The sequence below is a fragment of the Bos mutus genome, unplaced genomic scaffold (assembly GCF_027580195.1).
Source record: "Bos mutus isolate GX-2022 unplaced genomic scaffold, NWIPB_WYAK_1.1 CTG419, whole genome shotgun sequence".
In the NCBI taxonomy this organism is placed as follows: Eukaryota; Metazoa; Chordata; class Mammalia; order Artiodactyla; family Bovidae; genus Bos; species Bos mutus.
In genome coordinates, this window is record NW_027219905.1 from 76,732 (window position 1) to 97,183 (window position 20,452).

The 20,452-nt window shown below is 39.6% G+C and overlaps 1 protein-coding gene across 1 annotated transcript in view; it reads left to right on the top strand.

The window, feature by feature from the left end:
• Nucleotides 1-13,166, top strand: part of LOC106701669 (ankyrin repeat domain-containing protein 26-like) — a 65,693-nt gene extending 52,527 nt beyond the window's left edge. Inside the window, 6 exon segments of the mRNA XM_070366989.1 lie at nucleotides 2,442-3,398; nucleotides 5,004-5,171; nucleotides 8,226-8,395; nucleotides 9,637-9,865; nucleotides 11,789-11,834; nucleotides 12,992-13,166. Coding sequence (XP_070223090.1) covers nucleotides 2,442-3,398; nucleotides 5,004-5,171; nucleotides 8,226-8,395; nucleotides 9,637-9,865; nucleotides 11,789-11,834; nucleotides 12,992-13,080 — 1,659 coding nt within the window. The 3' untranslated portion in view covers nucleotides 13,081-13,166.
• The last annotated feature ends 7,286 nt before the right edge of the window (nucleotides 13,167-20,452 follow it).

Consider the following 20,452-nt stretch of genomic DNA (forward strand, 5'->3'; position numbering starts at 1 on the left):
TGTGGTTTAGGCAAGGAAGACCGTGTGTGGTCCCCCATCGACTGCGCTACCCGACCAAGTCCCTCTGCTCTGGAGTGAATGTGTCTGTCACTCCATGCACGTCGTCACCTTCAGTGTCTGAATCAGAGTCCGTTCTTGGCTCCACTGTCATTTCTTTAATATCCTGTCAACGACCTTTTCACATCATTTACTGGTTTTCATTTTGTAAAAACTGTGACATCAGTTATAAAAACACTTTTGAACACTTTTAAAAAGTTGTTTCTTTAGAACAACTTATAAAAGTGCCCCCTAACACACACACCAAAGCGGGAGCGGGGGGAAAACTCTTGCTACTAATAATAGATATTCTGGGTTTTGGTAATGATTTCACTTTCTCGATTGATCATTAGGTTAGTTTATCACTTCCCTGATGGTAAGGAGGAAACTATAGGCAGTTCAGAGACCACATTTTGTGTGTCATTCTTCTGCTTGTGAGAAAATGAGCACTCTGTTCTGTGAGTGTCCTGTTTCAGTACAAAGAACTTTTGAAAACAGTGATAGATATGCCATAATATATATTTAGTGATAGTTATTAAGTGTTTTTCATTGTATTTTCCCCGTCTTACTATTTTAGACATTATGGAGAGATAATGAAAGTTATTGCTGCAGCAAATAATCTCATAGTTTTCTAAGAGCTTTCTAAATTTTACCTTATTTACCATTAGTGTATGTACCATGAATGAAATAGGAAGCTTATTTTGTATTGATATGTTTGTACTAGAAACATGTGGTTTGATGTAAGAAGACTAGTAGAGTCCAAAGACCTGGCGAAAAGGCTGCAGCTTACTCATATTTTTAACTTTTTCCTTTCCAGAATCATTATAGCTAATGAGTTAATTAATGTTTGTAGAAGTGCTTAATACAGTTGTCAATAGGTGTAATTCTTGTAATTGCCTATTAAAATGTTAGAAGGTAGCATATTCTCAAGGAAAAACTTTTTGTACAAAATGTAGTCTATTTATACAGAGTTAAGGCTCTTACTGTGAAGTAGATGTATAGGAGGTATCAGATGCAGTGTTTATAAACCTAGCAAGTGGTGGTGTTTATTGAATTATAGTTGATTAACAATATTCTGTTAGTTTCAGGTATACAGCACAGTGATTCAGATATATATGTATATGTGTGCGTGTATATTATATAAATGGGGCTTCCCTGCTGGCTCAGACTGTAAAGAATCTGCCTGCAATGCAGGAGACCTGGGTTCAGTCCTTGGGTTGGGAAGATCCCCTGGAGAAGATGGAGAAGGCAATGGCACCCCACTCCAGTACTCTTGCCTGGAAAATCCCATGGGCAGAGGAGCCTGGTAGGCTGCAGTCCATGGTGGGGTCACTAAGAGTCAGACACAACTGAGCGACTTCACTTTCACTTTTCACTTTCATGCATTGGAGAAGGAAATGGCAACCCACTCCAGTGTTCTTGCTTGGAGAATCCCAGGGACGGGGCAGGCTGGTGGGCTGACGTCTATGGGGTCGCACAGAGTCGGACACAACTGAAGCGACTTAGCAGCAGCAGCAGCAGCCTGGAGAAGGAAATGGCTACCCACTCCAGTATTCTTGCCTGGGAAATTCCATGGACAGAGGAGCCTGGCAGGCTATATAGTCTATGGGGTCGCAAAGAGTTGGACATGACTCAGTGACTAATACACATACACACTCACTCACACACACGCTCACATGTACACACATATTCCGTTTCAGATTCTTCTTGCAGAATATTAAGTGTAGTTCCTTATGTTGTACAGTAGGTCTCTGTTGGTTATTTTATATCTACTAGTGTGTATATGCTAATCCCAACATCCTAATTTATCCCTTCCCTACCCCACTTTCCCCTGTGGTCACCATACGTTTGGTTTCTGTGTCTATGAGTCTCTTTCTGTTGTGTGAATAAGTTCATTTTAGAGTCTACATATAAGCAGTGTGATATAATACTTGGCTTTGTCTGACTTACATCACTTAGGGTGATAAAGTCTAGGTCCATGCCTGTTGCTGCAAATAGCATTATTGCATTCTTTTTTATGGCTTACTAGTTTTCCATTATATAAATATTCCACGTCAGATGCAATTTTTAAGTGTAATCAGATCTATGAATCTTTTATTTTAAGCCTTCTGGGTTTGTTATAGTTCAGAGAGAAGCCTTTCCAGTTCTGAGCTTGTTGAAAAGTCTCTTGGGATTTCTTTTTGACTTTCGTGGATTCATTGTCTTCCATTAAATTTTTGAACCTTTGGGAATTTATGCTGGTATAAAGTCTGAGGATTGTATTGAACCTTATTTGTTCCTGTTGGAGACACACTTGGTGCAGTCTTTTCATTGTATAAACATACAAGTTAGTCTTTCATTTCAGAGGAAATCATGGAATGTCACTTTACTGAGTACTAGCTAAACATCTCCTTTGTTTCACTTAGGTTTCTGATAGTTGTGAAAAAGCAAAAGACCTGTTGCGCAAAAACCACATGCTGCAGGAGGAAATTGCCATGCTAAGACTGGAGAGAGACGCGCTGAAAAATCAGCACCGGGAAAAGGAAGAGAACTATTTTGAGGACATTGAAATTCTCAAAGTAAAGAATGATGACTTTCAAAAGACAATAAAACTGGATGAGGAAATGTTAACAAAGACTATATCCCACTATACAGGCCAGCTTAATGCTCTGACAGCTGAGAATGCAATGCTAAACTCTAAGCTGGAGAACGAAAAAGAAAGCAAACAAAGACTGGAAACGGAAGTGGAATCCTACTGTTCCAGACTGGCTGCTGCCTTACATGATCGTGATCAAAGTCAGACATCAAAAAGAGACCTGGAACTTGCCTTTGGGAGAGCAAGAGACGAGTGGTTATGCTTGCAGGACAAAATGAAGTCCGATGTGGCTAATCTAAAAGATAACAACGAGATGCTTTCCCAGCAACTATCTACAGTGGAAAGTAAATTCAATAAGCTGAAAATCAAGCTGCATCACACGAGACATGATCTTAGAGAAAAGACTTTGATGTTAGAACATGTCCAGAGAGACCTACACCAAGCAGAGGGTCAAAAGCAGGAAATTGAACACGTGTATCGGAACCAACAAGGCAAAGTGAATACATACCTTGGAAAGCAGGAATCCTTAGAGGAGAGATTATTTCAACTCCAGAGTGAAAACATGTTGCTCCGACAGCAACTGAACGATGCGGGAAACAGAGCCGACAGTAGAGAGAAGATGATCATTAGCATCCAAGACCAGTTTCAGCAGATCGTGAGAAAACTTCAGGCCGAACGTGAGAAACAAGGTCTGATGCTGGAGGAACGAAACAAGGAGTTAGTCAAGGAATGTAATCATTTAAAAGAGAGAATGTGTCAGTATGAAAATGAGAAAGCAGAAGGAGAAGTGAGTATCCAGAAGGAGAAGTATCTCAGACTTCCTGAAAGAAAGTTCAAAGTGATTCTTGATTCTGGGTAAATGTTGAATCTAGTTGAATATAAAAAATACACAGGCTGTGAATCTATGGTCTCTAAACCAGCCTAAAAGCACACCTTGTATCCAGCAAATAAAAATTAGACCGAAGAAATCCTTTACTTTGAATAGGGACATTGTGTTGTTTATGAAATGCTAAGAGATTTAGTTCTAAATTGTTAACGTAGACAGGTACTAGTAATCTACTCTTTATTAAGGTAATAATTTTAATCTTTATGTTACCACATTTCAGTATCATGATGAAGCAGATAAATGAAATGCTCAAACCTGAAATGAATATTTTGAAATGAAGCTTCAGTTACCTGGATTATCTTGATAGTCAATTCCAGGTTTCCCAGAGGCTATATTTTGTATACCGTACTTTGGCTTCAGTAGCTTCTCATAGCTTTTTGTTATATTTGTTGGTACAATTTTATTTTTATTCATGTCAGTTTGAGTTAATATGGGAAACATTTTAGCCTTGAATCATTTGTTCTTAAAGCCTCTCAACTCTTCAAATGCATCTACTTATCATTAAATCATAATTTGGGACTCAGGTGGTGAACTTTAGCAAAACTATTCTTGATTTAATCTTCCCACTGCTGTTTATGATTTACTTAATATTTTTACAAACAATTTGCTCATAATTCTCATTTTAAGTATCAATTACTATCATTTGAATACAAGCTTGTCCTCTAAAAATGAAGGATGGCAGGATTCGTGAGCAGCAGGAATGGAGTGAGTCAGGGAGAGGGTTGTAGGAGCTGCGGTCTGGAGGCAGGTGGAGGCCAGGTTGTCGAGGCTCCTTGAAGGCCATGGGAGCAACCTCATTTTTTAAATTTCATTTTTCTTTTATATTGGAATATGGTTGATTTACAATTTTGTGTTAGTTTCAGATGTACAGGAAACTGATTCAGTTATACACGTATCCATTCTTTTTCAGTTCCTTTTCCCAGGTAGGTGACTACAGAATATTGAGTAGAGTTCCCTGTGCTCTCCAGTAGGTCCTTACGGTTAGCCAAGGGCAAAGGTGGAGAGGAGGGATAAATTAGGAGTTTGGGATTAACATAGACACCCTACTAGGTATAAAAGAGATAAGCAACAAGGGAATGGCCCCATTTTTCTGCTGAGGTAGGAATCTATTGGAAAGATCTGAGCACTGGTTGGAATCTGTGAAGATCTCTGAGTTAATCAAAGCTTCTAGTAAAAAAGGAAAATGTTTCCACAGTGTGGAATTTTCCACCACTTGTCCCACCTACATGCTCATTTCTTTCTGGACGTGAGGTGGTGACACTCTGCAGATTTATTGGGAGGGGCAGGGCGTGGACAGTGGGGCCGCATCCTTTGAGTAACTTAACGTCAGGAAGGCTGGAGGGTGGCCCCTTCTGTGTCTGTAACTAGATTCAGTGAGGAGGAAAAAGAAGGTGAGTTGCTGTCTGTGGCGATAGTTTTCAAAGTCCATATGTTGGAGTTATCTATTATTAACATAACATAATAGTAAAGTGATTTGATAAACTCAGTGACAGAGCATCTTATTAGGCAGTGGTGAGACAACTTCAACAAGAACTGGATGACGCTGTAAAAAAGCAGTCTGTGTCGGAGGCTTCACTGAGGGTCACGTCATGTTATTGTCCTAAGTTAGAAGCTGAGGCACAGGATTTGAAGAACAATTGTAAACTACTACAACCACGTCAAGTCACAAGTCAGGTATGTTTGAAATTGAACGTGTTAACAGTCAATATGCAGGATAAAGTGTTTTAGGACACTCATTTTCATGGTCAGCTTTCTTCTGTAATTTTGTTACAAGTAACTTACTACAATTTTCTTATTATCTTTATAATGCACTCGTTTCTTAAACTCAGACGTTCATCCTGCCATTTGCATTATATTGTTTTTTTCTTGTATTATTTACCCTTAGGAAAGTTGAGAATTGTGCCTCATTATACACACTAGTTGAGAGCCTTTTTTTTCTTTGCAACAATACTTTTTTAAGTGATAACTGTATTACCATGATGAAGCAAGCCAGATTAAAATCAGAGGATAATATTAGTTTAATGGAACGTTCAGAATATTATCATTTCTCATCTTTCCTTTTGTGAATGGCTGTAGAGTTCTGTATATATTTATTTCATGGATTTCAGAATAACTTCTGCAGAAAAGGTATTATACAAACCAGGTGAAGTTTAGGCATTGCCTTCTTTCCTTTTCATTTTAAGTATATTGTAAAAGCATGGAGGTATTCAGATGGTGTAGAATACGTACATCCAAACTAGAGAATTAAGAAGATTATCTGGATCCTGCATTGGATTGGATTTTTTTTAAAGCTATTGAGATATAATTGACGTATCATAGAATTCACCCACTCAACATGTGTAGTTCAGTATCTCTTAGAGAGGTGTAACCGGTGACTACAGTCAATTTTAGAGCATTTCCATCACCCCTAAAAGAAACCCTGCATCCCTTAGCCACCACCCATGGCCTCCCATCTCCCTCAGCCCCAGGCAACCCCCAGTCTAATATCTGTCTCTCTAGACATGCCTGTCCTCGGTATTTTATATAAATGGAATCATGCAGTATGCTCCTTTGGGATTAGCTTTGCTCATTTGATGTCATGTTTTCACAGTTCATCCATGTGATAACAAGTATCAGTTCTTCCGTTTCTGTTGGTTGTCACAGTAAGCTAAGCCATGTATCCATCATCACTAGATGCAGCTTTGGGTTGTTTCCGCTTTGGGGCTATTAATAATGCTGTTGTGAACACTGATTTCCATGATTCTGTGTGCACATGTTTTTATTTCCCTGTGGTTGGATCTTATCCTCAGAGTTAGCTGGCTGATTTCACCTTTTCTTGGCCCTTGCTCAGACTGTCCTTTCTGTCTTTACAGTTTCTTTTCCTCTTGGGTAGTCCTTCATTATTTCAGACCTGGCGCCCAGTCTCTCCTCCTTCATGGAGCTTTCCTGACTATCCAGCTCTTTGAGCCTTTTCACATCAGTGCTTGTTACCTAGGCTCTGAGGAACAGTTTAGCCCCTGATTTTACACTATTGACATTTCTTCCATGAGGGGGAATCTTGGCTAAGTATACATTGGTGTAACAGGGAATATTTATTGATGTGCACAGCACTTGTCTTGCATAAATGGACAGTAACAAAGGATTACAAGAATGAGGCATTTTTTGTTGTTGCTGTTCAGAAAAAGTGTGGATCATCTCTGTAAACTGTTAGGAAATGGGATTTCTTTAACTTTGCAAATAATTCTGTTTGGAATGCAATTCAAATTAGCAAAACGTCTTTGTACTTCAGAAAAAGGCTTATGGGATTAGAATCCATATTTACAAGATTTATTAATTAGAGTCTTATTCTCATAGTCTTGTTTTGGAAGGGATTTATTAACTTAGCCCTGCGACGTCACTTCAGTCGTGTCCGACTCTGTGTGACCCCATAGACGGCAGCCCACCAGGCTCCACCGTCCCTGGGATTCTCCAGGCAAGAACACTGGAGTGGGTTGCCATTTCCTTCTCCAATGCATGACAGTACAGTATCCCTCAAACTTCTTTAAAATCCTGGGACATTAAGATGGGGGGAGGAGTAAGAGACATTCTACTAAGAGGTGACTTGTAGTCATTTTATGGAGGAAAGATAGAAAAATATTATTGTAGGACCATAAAAGAGTGTAAAACCAAGTGCAATTGTTGTGTGACAAAGATGACAGTGAAGAACATATTTTGTGACTCTTGGTGGTGAGAACATATTTCTTGATTCTCTGAGTAATCCCTGGTCCTACATTCTACAATACAGATACCATCGTATTTATTTCATCCTGGGTTTGAGTTAGGCTGTGCTCAGTCCACTTTCTTCACTAGCAAACAGTATCCTTTTATTCTTAAAGACTGATGATTTTCCAGCAGAGCTGGAAACTGCATCTTCAAAAGGTCTGCACCTGGATGCAAAAAATCAAGTTTTTCAACAGGAGTTATTATCTATGAAACTAGTGCAAAAGAAATGTAAAAAACTAGAGAGAAGAGAAAGAAGTTGGGGCAAGAAGTAGTGACCCTCAGAAGTCATATAGAAGTGAATATGATAGAACACGGTCAAGTAGAGCAATATCAACAGGAGAGTGAAGAAAGAGCGAGACAGGATCTCGTAGAGAAATTAAGAGAAGTCACCATGTTTTGCAGATTACTTTGTTGGTCTGTCCTGTGCTTGAGTTCACTCTCCCTGCACAGTACATTTTGGATGTATGCAGCGTAGGTGTTTCCTCTGCCTCCCTTAGAGCAGTTAGTTTTGTAGATTTCTGGAAGGAAGGGGGGCGCTTGTTTTCCCTTTTAATATTTCAGTTTCCATCACAGTTATCACTAAATTGACCTTTCAGAATGATTCTCACTAGAGAATCCTTTTACTTATAAGACCAATTGGTAAAAAACAAGACCATTAGGAAGAAAAGAAAATATTGTGGTTTAGAACTGGTACCATCCTCTTGAATTATTATCTTGTTCAATTTTTAAAATTTTAAGTTGATCCTCTTATTCTTTGAATTATCAGATTATATAAGTACTACTGTAACAGTGATTCCACTTTAATTTTATAATTCAGATTTAATTCACTTCACATTAACAATAATTGTTTTAAACTTCCGCTCTCTTTTTTTTTTTTTCACCTTTGAAATCGCTCTCTGAATCACTGACTCAAAACTAAAGGGAATAAATGTAATTTTCCAGGTTAATGATTATTTTAAAAATGTTATCTTTTTCAATTTGCCTTAGACACAAGCTGGATTTCAACAGATGGAAGTCAGAATTAAAGACTTGGAATCTGAACTCTCCAAAATGAAAAGTTTGCAAGAAGATTCTAATAAAGCAGAGTTGGAAAAATATAAGCAACTCTACCTAGTAGAATGTGAACTTATAAAGTCATTGGAAGATAAACTAGACAAGTAAGTCAAAACACAGAATCACAGAAACGAAATTTAGTTCATTGATTTGTCTCTAAGACTAATTTTTATAGAGTGGGGCATGAGATTCGTAGGAAGGGAAAGCTAACTAGCTGGCCACTGCTAAGGGGGCGCCCTAAGACCGACTGTTAGCACTGTGTCAAGGCTTCCTGCACTATGTACAGGCGTGCTTATGAAATAGGGGAAATGAACACATGGGTTAGACGCAGGTTAAGTCACAAAGTGGCTAAAAGTAATGTAGTGACCCAACTGAGGGGTGTGGAGGATGGAAAGGGCAGATCCCACCGGCAGTGCCCAGTCCAGGCTTCCCCACTATCTGAAAGCAGAGCGCTCCTAGGAAGCCTTTCATAAGCCAAAGCAGCATAAAGCAAAGAAGCAGGGACCTGAGGACACATTCTGCTGGTCGATACATAAAATGAATATGCACAAGTGAAGCACAGGTGCTCCCAGACGGGGCTTAGGGCTGTGGCGACTTGATGCTGAGATGTGGGGTGTGGCTTCCCGGGAAGGAGCTCAGTGGGGCCAGTCTCCCTGCTTGGGGAGCACGATGCCTCTCACTGTAAAACGTACACTGAACACTGTTTAGAGTTTTGGCTTTTTAAATGAGACCAGAAATTGTCTTCAGATTTTTTTATTTTTTTGATCATCAAAAACAGGTATTGACATAGGCCCTTCGTAGAAGTGAAGTAACATAAAGTGAACTTTGGAAAAGCAGGGGATACTTGTAATTGTTCCTGGGGCTGTTTTAGCTCTTTTCAGCCTTAGCCTTTGACTTTCTCGTCCTCCCTTGAGATTGTGGCTCTAGGTGATTCCTCAGAGCCAAAAGCTGAATTTCTCTGAGGTCATGAGTGAAACATGTATACAAGGGTGGTGAAAGGAAGCACTTGAACGTGGCTTTGTGGCATGGGGTGTTTCTTCATCCCTGAACTGTTTCCTGGAGGCAGGTTTGTCCCAGAGGCAGCAGGTGTCCGTGTGAGGCCACCTCCCTTTCTCTCTGATGCCCTTTCTCTCCTCTCCCAACTGTGCCTTGTTACTTGAGGAGCCCCAGACACATGTGTACTTCTTTAGAGCAAGATTACAACTGTTATTGTTTACAGGAGGTCTGCTCTGTGTTTTCAGTGTTCAAATAATTTAATGGGAATTCCATTTACTATATGGCAACTTAAAAAATGCAGATAATTTATGAAAACATGAATGAAATTGGTGTTTTCCATCTTACCCAGGACTCACCAGAGGCTGGCAGTGGTCAGCGCCAAACTTCAGGTGGAGAAGCAGCAGAACAGATCTTTCTTCAACACTGTTAGCACGAGGCCAGTCCTGGAGCCCCCTTGTGTTGGAAATTTCAATAATCCTTTAGTGCTCAACGGAAATCTTACTCCAAGAGCAAACTTAAGGTTTTCTACCTCAATTCCACGCCCTTCGAATAATAGCATGGAGACTTACTTGACCAAGGTTAGTTCTATTATCTTTTTTCCACTGGGTTTCAGATTTCTGATATTAATGATCCTTGTTTGTAATTTGGTGAACTTCTGAGTTATTTATTTGACTTATGCACACTAAGTAAAAGCTGTCATTAACTGTGCTAATCAAGGAAACATTTAATGATTTTTTTGGTCCTAGATCTCTCGTTTTTAAGAGATACTTTTTAAATTTCTTGAAAAGCTGCATTGAAATTCTACTTTAGAAATGAAATCTTATTGCCTAGTAACTGAAAGTATACTTTAAAATGTTTGACTTTCTAATTGATTTCACTTTGGCAGTGGTTCATAATCATTTCTGAGCTTTGCTGCACCCACTGCAGTTTATCTACCCCTAAGCATAAGTGAAAAGGCAATGGCACCCCACTCCAGTACTCTTGCCTGGAAAATCCCATGGACAGAGGAGCCTGGTAGGCTGCAGTCCATGGAGTCTCGAAGAGTCGGACATGACTGAGTGACTTCACTTTCACTTTTCACTTTCATGCATTGGAGAAGGAAATGGCAAACCACTCCAGTGTTCTTGCCTGGAGAATCCCAGGGAGTGGGGAGCCTGGTGGGCTGCCCTCTATGGGGTCGCATAGAGTTGGACATGACTGAAGTGACTTAGCAGCAGCAGCAGCAGCAGACAGTAAAGAGAGATCTGTTGCGTGTTTTAAATTTTGTTCTAAATAACCCAAAATGTGGATAATTCATTGTTGACTGATTTTAGTTAACCAGGTTTTATCTGGAGAAAATGAACACCCTTTTAAGGACGAATCTCTTCAGTTTTGGCCTGCTTGATTCAAATAAAGATTTTTTCCTTCCAGTTCTCTGTCCTGTTTTTAAAAAATATTTATCCTTTCTAAATTAACTATATCAACTGCTACAAATAGGAGTTTGATATTGATTTATTCTTATTTATGCATTTAAAGTGCATAATTTAGTTAGAAAGTCATGTCATGCCACAAGCATTGTTCAATTATATAGGAAGGATTTATATATTCATTTTGTCTATGTTATAGTTAAAAATCTATGTGTTTTTTCTTTACCTGAGAAAGTAGCTGGCCCAGGACTCAGTAAGAATGCCATTGGCTTTGTTACTTCTTTTGTAGAGTTAGGAACTTTGAGTAAATCAATGATTCTCATATCTTACAAAAGTTTTTTCTGCAAAGAAAACAACCTTTCTTCTAAAAAAAACTTCTGCGTGGAACCGTGTTATATAAAGTGGAGACAAGTATAGAACCGTTTAGCTCAAGAGTGGGCAGAGCCCCTGCAGCTGTGACTTCTCTGTTCCTCAACCCTGCAGCGACCCCTGGGGGACCTTCCCCTTCTGTGGGACGTAGTTCGGAAACTAACACTGATGAGAGAATCCTTCTCGCTAAACGTCTTCAGAATTGAGTCTTGCTGGCACGTTGTTTTCTTGTATATAATTTTCTCACCTTTCTTTGTTTTTGTAAAATGGAAAAGTTTAAAGAAAATCACAGATGTGTTCTCCTTATTAACATTCGACTCAAACTACTTCCTCTATTTGAACAGGATCCTCACCTAGAAATCAAAATAAAGTCTCGGAAGTACATATTTAGGCCAGGAGCTTTTAGGGGAGAAGATAGTAATCTTGTGGGTCATTCTGAGGATTATGGGTCATTCCCTAATTCTTTGAAATTATGTGTACTTGATAGACTGATATTTATTGTACTTTTTATCAGATTAATCTAAATAGCATTCCATATATATGTTCTGTGTTATCTATAAGCAGAATAAGTAGGAATTCATTTTCTTTTATTTGTGTGATTTTTTTTCTACTGAGGTAGTCTTCAGGTTAGGTCTAGTCTCTAAAAGTATTATTTAAAAGTCACATTTAATAAGTTATAAACATATAACTTGTTTATCTTAAAGATAAATATTTGACTTATTTCAGATGCGGCGGGAGTTGGACAGGAGTATAGCTAGAGCACTAAGAGAAGGTATGTTGCCAAAATGTATGAATTAAATTTAGACATTGATTTCAGAAATACACTGTAAACAATAAATGGCGTCTCTTTCCATTGTTTGGATAACAGATGCTGTGTTAAATATTGTTTTATATACATAGCTAATGAAAAATGTGAAAGCGTGAGCAGTCATAGTGAAAAATATCCTTCTTCATTTATTCATCATGTACCATAGCTTGAGAAACAGTCTCTGAAGGTCTGTGTATTTCTTTTTATTTCTAGCTGTATCCTTCTTCTACTTCCTCCATCCCTGTGGAGCTGTCTTCCTACACCCTGACACGATTCTCAGAAAACATGCCGCTCATCAGCTTCTCAAGTGTCTGGTAGTGGTTAAGGCTAGGAAACCCAGACTCGAGCAGTCACGTTTGTGTAGCTGTCACTTGGTGGGTGACTTTAAAATTTCTCTGTCACTAGATACGTCACCAGTTTATCTTTTACCCTCAGGAAATGCTCCAAACACCCACGTCAGTTTGGGTCCTGCCAAAGTAGTTGGCCTTATCTCTTTACCAGCTTACTCTGCCGCTTAGCTCTGCATCTAACCAGCCAGACTGTGTAGGATCCCACAGATTCGCTTGCTCACCTCCGGTCTCTGTACGGGCTTCTCCCCTCCGTCTCTTGCACTTTTTCCTGTCCTTCAGGTAGCTACATACATATCACCTCCACCAGAAAGCTGGCAGTATTGACACAAAGCTGGCTTCCCCTCCTGAGTGTTCCTTGTGCCGTCTTTTATATCTTAGTATTTGTGACTCTGTATGGAAACTGCCTGTTTGTCTGTTTTTCCAGTTTGGGGCATATCATTTTTCAGGGTGGACTGGGTCACCTTCATCTTGTAATTCCAGCGCTTGTCACAGAACCTTTGCATGAATACATGACTATTCATCATTTCACTCAATTGCATGAGTACATGAATGAAGAATGAGAAAACCAGGAGCTCTGATACTCAGCCCCACATGTGACCATAAGCAGATTAGAAAATTGTACTCTTGATTAGTATTTTGTGTTGTGTCATCTATAGATATATTTCATTTTTCAGAATACTAGGAAAGGTCTCAGGGTTTTTTGTTTGTTTACTAATCTTAGTTAACCCAGGTGTTTTAGGTAAAGAATATAATTCTTTCCTTTTCTTTCAGTTGATCCTCAGTTTGCATCTGATGCCTTTAGAGTGTCTTCTCGAGGATCTACAGATGGGTCAAATGTGTGTGATGACCTACTTTTGTAAACAGAAGAACAAGATATACAGATTTGCAAGGAAAAATACATGATTCAGAAAGATAAATAGTAAAAGTTTCTCTACTGGACCATTTCCATGCCATTTCATTGTTTCCCATTAAACATGATGAGAAAATCTTTATTAAAGGAAAATATTTTTGTATTATGTGTGTATGATGAAAATTTATATAGCATTTTAAGTGATGTTTCTCTGCATCTAACTTAGTTTTTAGCAGATTTAAACATCAGCACTGTTGAGTTTTCCATATTCTAAGTGATAGTGTTAGTCACTCAATCGTGTCTGACTCTGTGCGACCCCAGGGACTGTAGCCCACCAGGTTCCTCTGTCCATGGAATTCTCCAGGCTAGAATACTGGAGTGGGGAGCCATTCCCTTCTCCAGGGGATCTTCCAGACCGTGGGATCAAACTTGGGTCACGTGCATTGCAGGTGGATTCTTTACCATTTGTGCCACCAGGGATGCCCTTTACAAACTCACACTGAGCCCTAATACCAGCTGTTTAAACAGCACCCAAAGAGCCAGACTTGTCTTTAATTTTTAGTGGTGTTGATTGATAGCTTTTTTATATTTTCCAGTTTTTATCACTATATATAGACCTAAAGATTTAGATACTGCTGTATGGCTTCCGTCAATGTTTTGATGTATTACAGTTGTTAATAGTGGCATAAAACTTGCTATATATAACTTTAAACACAGATTCATAGGCATTTCCTCATGGAGAAATAAGATTTGCCTGAGTTTTTGCCTTTTAAATGAATTAACTTTTTATAATTTTTGTTTTTAATTAGAGGATAATTACTTTACAATATTGTGATGGTTCCTGCCAAACATTGACCTGAATTGGCATAGGTATGCGTATGGCCCCTGCCTCTTGAACCTCCCTCCCACGTCCCTCCCCATTCCACCCCTCTAGGTTGTCACAAAGCACCAACTTTGGGTTCCCTGCATCATACCACAAATTCCAAAAAGACACATGTACCCCAGTGTTCACTGCAGCACTACTTACAGTAGCTAGGACATGGAAGTAACCTAGATGTCCATCAACAGATGAATGGAGAAAGAAGCTGTGTATTATTCAACTATAGAAAGGAATGCTTTTGAGTCAGTTTTAATTGACTTGATTTACTTTTGGAGACAGTGTTAAAATTAGAGAAAGTTCCTCTCGATAAATAAGATTTGCCTAAGACTTTTCACCTTATCTTTACCTATCTACCAATCTATCTATTTTTGCTTTGCTTTTTGGAAAAAGTCTTAGAAGACTTTTTTTTTTTTTTTTTGGAGAAAGCACCAGACAAACAGACATTATCACAAAAGTCCCCTAACTCCCATATATCCTCCTAAGGTACCATTTATCCTTCCTAAATGTTATTTGTTCTCCCATAAGTGCCTCGCTCAAGTCACCTGTTATTCAGAAGATGCCTTTTTCTCCTACTCCCTATCATTTATGAAGTAGTATATCAACTCCCAGTAATTCCATTAATGCTGAAGAAGCTGACATTGAACGCTCTATGAAGACCTACAAGACCTTCTGGAGCTAACACCCAAAAGAGATGTCCTTTTCATTGTAGGGGACTGGAATGAAAAAATAGGAAGTCACGAGATACCTGGAGTAATAAGCAAATTTGGCCTGGGAGTCCAAAATGAAGCCGGGCAAAGGCTAACAGAGTTTTGCCAAGGGAGCGCACTGGTCATAGCAAACACCCTCTTCCACCTACACAAGACAAGATTCTACACATGGACATCACCGGATGGTCAATACTGAAATCAGGTTGATTACATTCTTTGCAGCCATTCAGGTATGACCTAAATCAAATCCCTTATGATTATACAGTAGAAGTGACAAATAGATTTAAGGGATTAGATCCGATAGAGTGCCTGAAGAACTATGGACAGAGGTTCATGACATTGTACAGGAGGCAGTGATCAAGACCATCCCCAAAAGAAAGATATGCAAAAAGGCAAAATGGTTGTCTGAGGAGGGCTTACAAATAGCTGAGAAAAGAAGAGAAGCTAAAGGCAAAGGAAAAAAGGAAAGATATACCCTCCTCAATACCAAGTTCCAAAGAATAGCAAGGAGAGATAGGAAAGTCTTCCTCAGTGATCAGTGCAAAGAAATAGAGGAAAACAATAGAATAGGAAAGACTAGAGATTTCTTCAAGAAAATTAGAGATACCAAAGAAACATTTCATGCAAAGATGGGTGCAATAAAGGACAGAAATGGTATGGACCTAACAGAAGCAGAAGGTATTATGAAGAGGTGGCAAAAATGCACAGAAGAACTGTACAAAAAAGATCTTCATGACCCAGATAACCACAAAGGTGTGATCACTCATCTAGAGCCGGACATCCTGGAATGTGAAGTCATGGCCTTAGGAAGCATCACTATGAACAAAGCTAGTGGAGGCGATGAAATTCCGGTTGAGCTATTTCAAATCCTAAAAGATGATGCTATTACAGTGCTGCACTCAATATGTCAGCAAATTTGGAAAACTCAGCAGTGGCCACAGGACTGGAAAAAGGTCCGTTTTCATTCCAGTCCCAAAGAAAGGCAATGCCAAAGCATGTTCGAACTACCGCACAATTGCACTCATCTCACGCGCTAGCAAAGTAATCCTCAAAATTCTCCAGGCCAGGTTTCAACAGTATGTGAACCTTGAACTTCCAGATGTTCAAGCTGGATTTAGAAAAAGCAGAGGAACTAGAGATCAAATTGCCAACATTCAGTGGATCATCAAAAAAACAAGAGAGTTCCAAAAAAACATCTACTTCTGCTTTATTGACTACACCAAAGCATTTGACTGTGTAGATCAAAAAAAAACTCTGGAAAATTCTTAAAGAGATGGGAATACCCGATCACCTGACCTGCATCTAAGAAACCTGTATGCAGGTCAAGAAACAATAACTGGACATGGAACAACAGACTGGTTCCAAATCAGGAAAGGAGTACGTCAAGGCTGTTTATTGTCACCCTGCTTATTTAACTTATATGCAGAGTACATCATACTAAATGCTGGGCTGGATGAAGCACAAGCTGAAATCAAGATTGCTGGGAAAATATCAATAATCTCAGATATGCATATGACACTGCCCTTATGGCAGAAAGTGAAGAAAAACTAAAGAGCATCTTGATGAAAGTGAAAGAGAAGAGTGAAAAAGTTGGCTTAAAACTCAACATTCAGTTTGCATTCCCACCAGCAGTGTAAGAGGGTTCCCTTTTCTCCACACCCTCTCCAGCATTTATTGCTTGTAGACTTTTGGATAGCAGCCATTCTGACTGGCGTGAAATGGTACCTCATAGTGGTTTTGATTTGCATTTCTCTGATAATGAGTGATGTTGAGCATCTTTTCATGTGTTTGTTAGCCATCTGTATGTCTTCTTTGGAGAAATGTCTATTTAGTTCTTTGGCCCATTTTTTGATTGGGTCATTTATTTTTCTGGAGTTGAGCTGTAGGAGTTGCTTGTATATTTTTGAGATTAGTTGTTCGTCAGTTGCTTCATTTGCTATTATTTTCTCCCATTCTTAAGGCTGTCTTTTCACCTTGCTTATAGTTTCCTTTGTTGTGCAAAAGCTTTTAAGTTTAATTAGGTCCCATACAGTGTGGAGATTCCTTAAAAAACTGGAAATAGAACTGCTGTATGATCCAGCAGTCCCACTGCTGGGCATACACACTGAGGAAACCAGAGGGGAAAGAGACACGTGTACCTAGATGTCCATCAGCAGATGAATGGATAAGAAAGCTGTGGTACATATACACAATGGAGTATTACTCAGCCATTAAAAAGAATACATTTGAATCAGTTCTAATGAGGTGGATGAAACTGGAGCCTATTATACAGAGTGAAGTAAGCCAGAAAGAAAAACACCAATACAGTATACTAATGCATATATATGGAATTTAGAAAGATGGTAACAATAACCCTGTGTACGAGACAGCAAAAGAGACACTGATGTATAGAACAGTCTTATGCACTCTGTGGGAGAGGGAGAGGGTGGGAAGATTTGGGAGAATGGCATTGAAACATGTATAATATCATGTATGAAATGAGTCGCCAGTCCAGGTTCGATGCACGATACTGGATGCTTGGGGCTGGTGCACTGGGACGACCCAGAGGGATGGTATGGGGAGGGAGGAGGGAGGAGGGTTCAGGATGGGGAACACATGTATACCTGTGGCGGATTCATTTCGATATTTGGCAAAACTAATACAATATTTTAAAGTTTAAAAATAAAATAATTACGAATAAAAAAATAAAATAAAATAAAAACTAAAAAACACAAAAAACTCAACATTCAGTAAACTAAGATAGCATTTGGTCCCATCACTTCACTGCAAATAGATGGAGAAACAATGGAAACAGTAAAAGACTTTATCTTTTTGGGCTCCAAAATCTCTGCAGATGGTGACTGCAGCCATGAAATTAAAAGATGCTTGCTCCTTGGAAGAAAATATATGACCAACCTCGACAGCATATTAAAAAGCAGAGACATTACTTTGCCAACAAAGGTCCGTCTGGTCAAAGCTATGGTTTTTCCAGTGGTGATGTATGTATGTGAGAGTTGGACTGAAAAGAAAGCTGAGCACCGAAGTATTGATGTTTTGAACTGTGGTGTTGGAGAAGACTCTTGAGAGTTCCTTGGACTGCAAGGAGATCCAACAAATCAATCCTAAAGGAAATCAGTCCTGAATATTCATTGGAAGGACTGATAGTGAAGCTGAAACTCCAATACTTTGGCCATCTGATTTGAGGAACTGACTAACTGGAAAAGACCCTGATGCTGGGAAAGATTGAAGGTGGGAGGAAAAGGGGATGAGAGATGAGATGGTTAGATGGCATCACTGACTCGATGCACATGAGTTTGAATAAGTTCCGGGAGTTGGTGATGGACAGCGAAGCCTGGCGTGCCGCAGTCCGTGGGGTCGCAAAGAGTCAGACACGGCTGAGCTACTGAACTGAACTGACTGCTACCAACCCCCAGTTGTAGTCACCCCTTACAGTCACATTTCTTTGTGAACCTCTGCATGTTATTGTTTTGTTGCTCAGTCGTGTCCAATTCTTTATGACCCCATGGACTGCAACACGCCTTGCTTCCCTGTCCTTCACCATCTCCCAGAGTTTGCTTAAACTCACGTCCATCGAATCAAACATGCCATCTAATCATCTCATCTTCTGTCACCCCCTTCTCTCCAGCTCTCAGTCTTTCGCAGCATCAGGGTCTTTTACAATAAGTTGATTCTTCGCATCAAGTGGCCAAAGTATTGGAGCTTCAGCATCAGTCTTTCCAATGAATATTCAGGGTTGATTTCTTTTAGATTGACTGGTTTGTTCTCCTTGCTGTCCAAGGGACTCTCAAGAGTCTTCTCCAGCACCACAGTTTGAAAGCATCAGTTCTTCAGCGCTCAGCCTTCTTTATGGTCCAACTCACACATGTGTACATGACTCCTGGAAAGCTTGAATCTTTTGGAGATTAAATCTCCTGTCAGTTGCATCATTTGCAAATATTGTCCCCCATTCTGTGGGTTTTCTTCTCTCTTGTTTATGATATCCTGTGCTGTACAAAAGCTTGTAAGTTTAATGAGGTCCCATGTGCTTATTTTTGTTTTTATTTTCGTTACTCTTAGAGGTGGGTCAAAAAAGATATTGCTATAGTTTGTGGCAGAGAGTGTTCTGCCTATGTTCTCATTTAAGAGTTTTATAATGTCTATCCTTACATTTTGGTCTTTAATCCATTTTGAGTTTGTTTCTGTGGATGGTGTTAGGGAGTGTTCTGATTTCATTCTTATACGTGTAGCTGTCCAGTTTTCTCAGCACTGCTTATTGAGGAGGCTGTCTTTTCTCCACTGTATAGTCCTGCTCCCTTTGATTGCTATAGCTTGTAGTATACTCTGAAGTCAGGGAGCCTGATCCTGTCAGCTCCTGCTCTTCTTTCTCAAGATTGTTTTGGCTCTTCAGGGTGTTTTGTATTTCCACACACACTGTAAAATGTTTTGTTCTAGTTCTATGAGAAACACCATTGGTAATTTGATACAAATTGCATTGAGTCAGTAGATTGCTTTGGGTAGTATAGTTATTTTGACAGCAGGAAACAGTTTATTCAGAGTGGTTCTAGGTATGTGGTGGCCGCCTTGAATTAAATCAGATTCAATCAGATTCATTAAATCAGATCTGATTTTCCCAGCCTATGGCTCTTTGTGTCCTGCAGAAGGCGCCAAATGACTGGCCAGAGCTCTGATGCTTTGGAAAACGTGAAATGTAATTTTAAAAGGCCAGCATCTTAAAGCATTCAGTGATCTGTCTGCGACCCTTCCCTTTGCTTCATTTTAGTGTGGCGTGGGTCAAAATGAGAAGCAGACAGGAAAATGGTTGCCTCTCCTGGCATGTGGTAATATTGTGGAATATGGAAATGTGAGTCAAACACAGAGACAGCCCCGTCAAACAGCACCTAAACACAGAGGACGGGAGTGTGTCCTTGGTCTTCTGAAAAGATTATACAGTAAAGAATGGAAGTGATGAAACATGCTTCAGAAAAAAGGTAAAGAGAAAACATTTTAGAAAAAACCTATAAAAAGAATAAAAAGTTGTAGATGAAAGAGAGAGGAGAGCTCAAGGGAGCATGAGACCAGGGAAGGTGGATGAAAGTACTGACATGGGAGCTCCCGGAGGCAAGATCCTAGTCCTCTATTTCTTGCAGTTATAATAATAATAAGTGAATTTCAGATGAATATCATAGTAGTGGACAAGAGAAAATACGCCAGGTCATCTGAAACCAATGGAATTCTTTATTTCAAGGGACTCTATATAATTTTTATATATTATATTTTACATATATCTTACAGACTGCATTGTGTGTGTGTGTGTGTGTGTGTGTGTATATATATATGTCTGCTGCTGCTGCTGCTAAGTCACTTCAGTCGTGTCTGACTCTGTGCGACCCCATAGACGGCAGCCCACCAGCCTCCCCCATCCCTGGGATTCTCCAGGCAAGAACACTGGAGTGGGTTGCCATTTCCTTCCCCAAAGCATGAAAGTGAAGAGTGAAAGTGAAGTCGTTCAGTCGTGTCCAACTCTTCGTGACCCCATGGACTGCAGCCTACCAGGCTCCTCCATCCAAGGGATTTTCCAGGCAAGAGTACTGGAGTGGGGTGCCATCACCTTCTCCATATATCTATATATATATATATATATATGACAATGTCAGGTGCTAAGTTTCAAATTTTCAGTGATACCAAAGAGAATGTTGCAGGAATTTAGGAGGAAGTTGCGTGGCTATGCACTACTGTGGTCGGGAGAGAAGGACAGCAGCTCTGGGAGGGGCTGGGACATGGCCTGGGCCCTGACTGATGGGAAGTGAACAGGATAT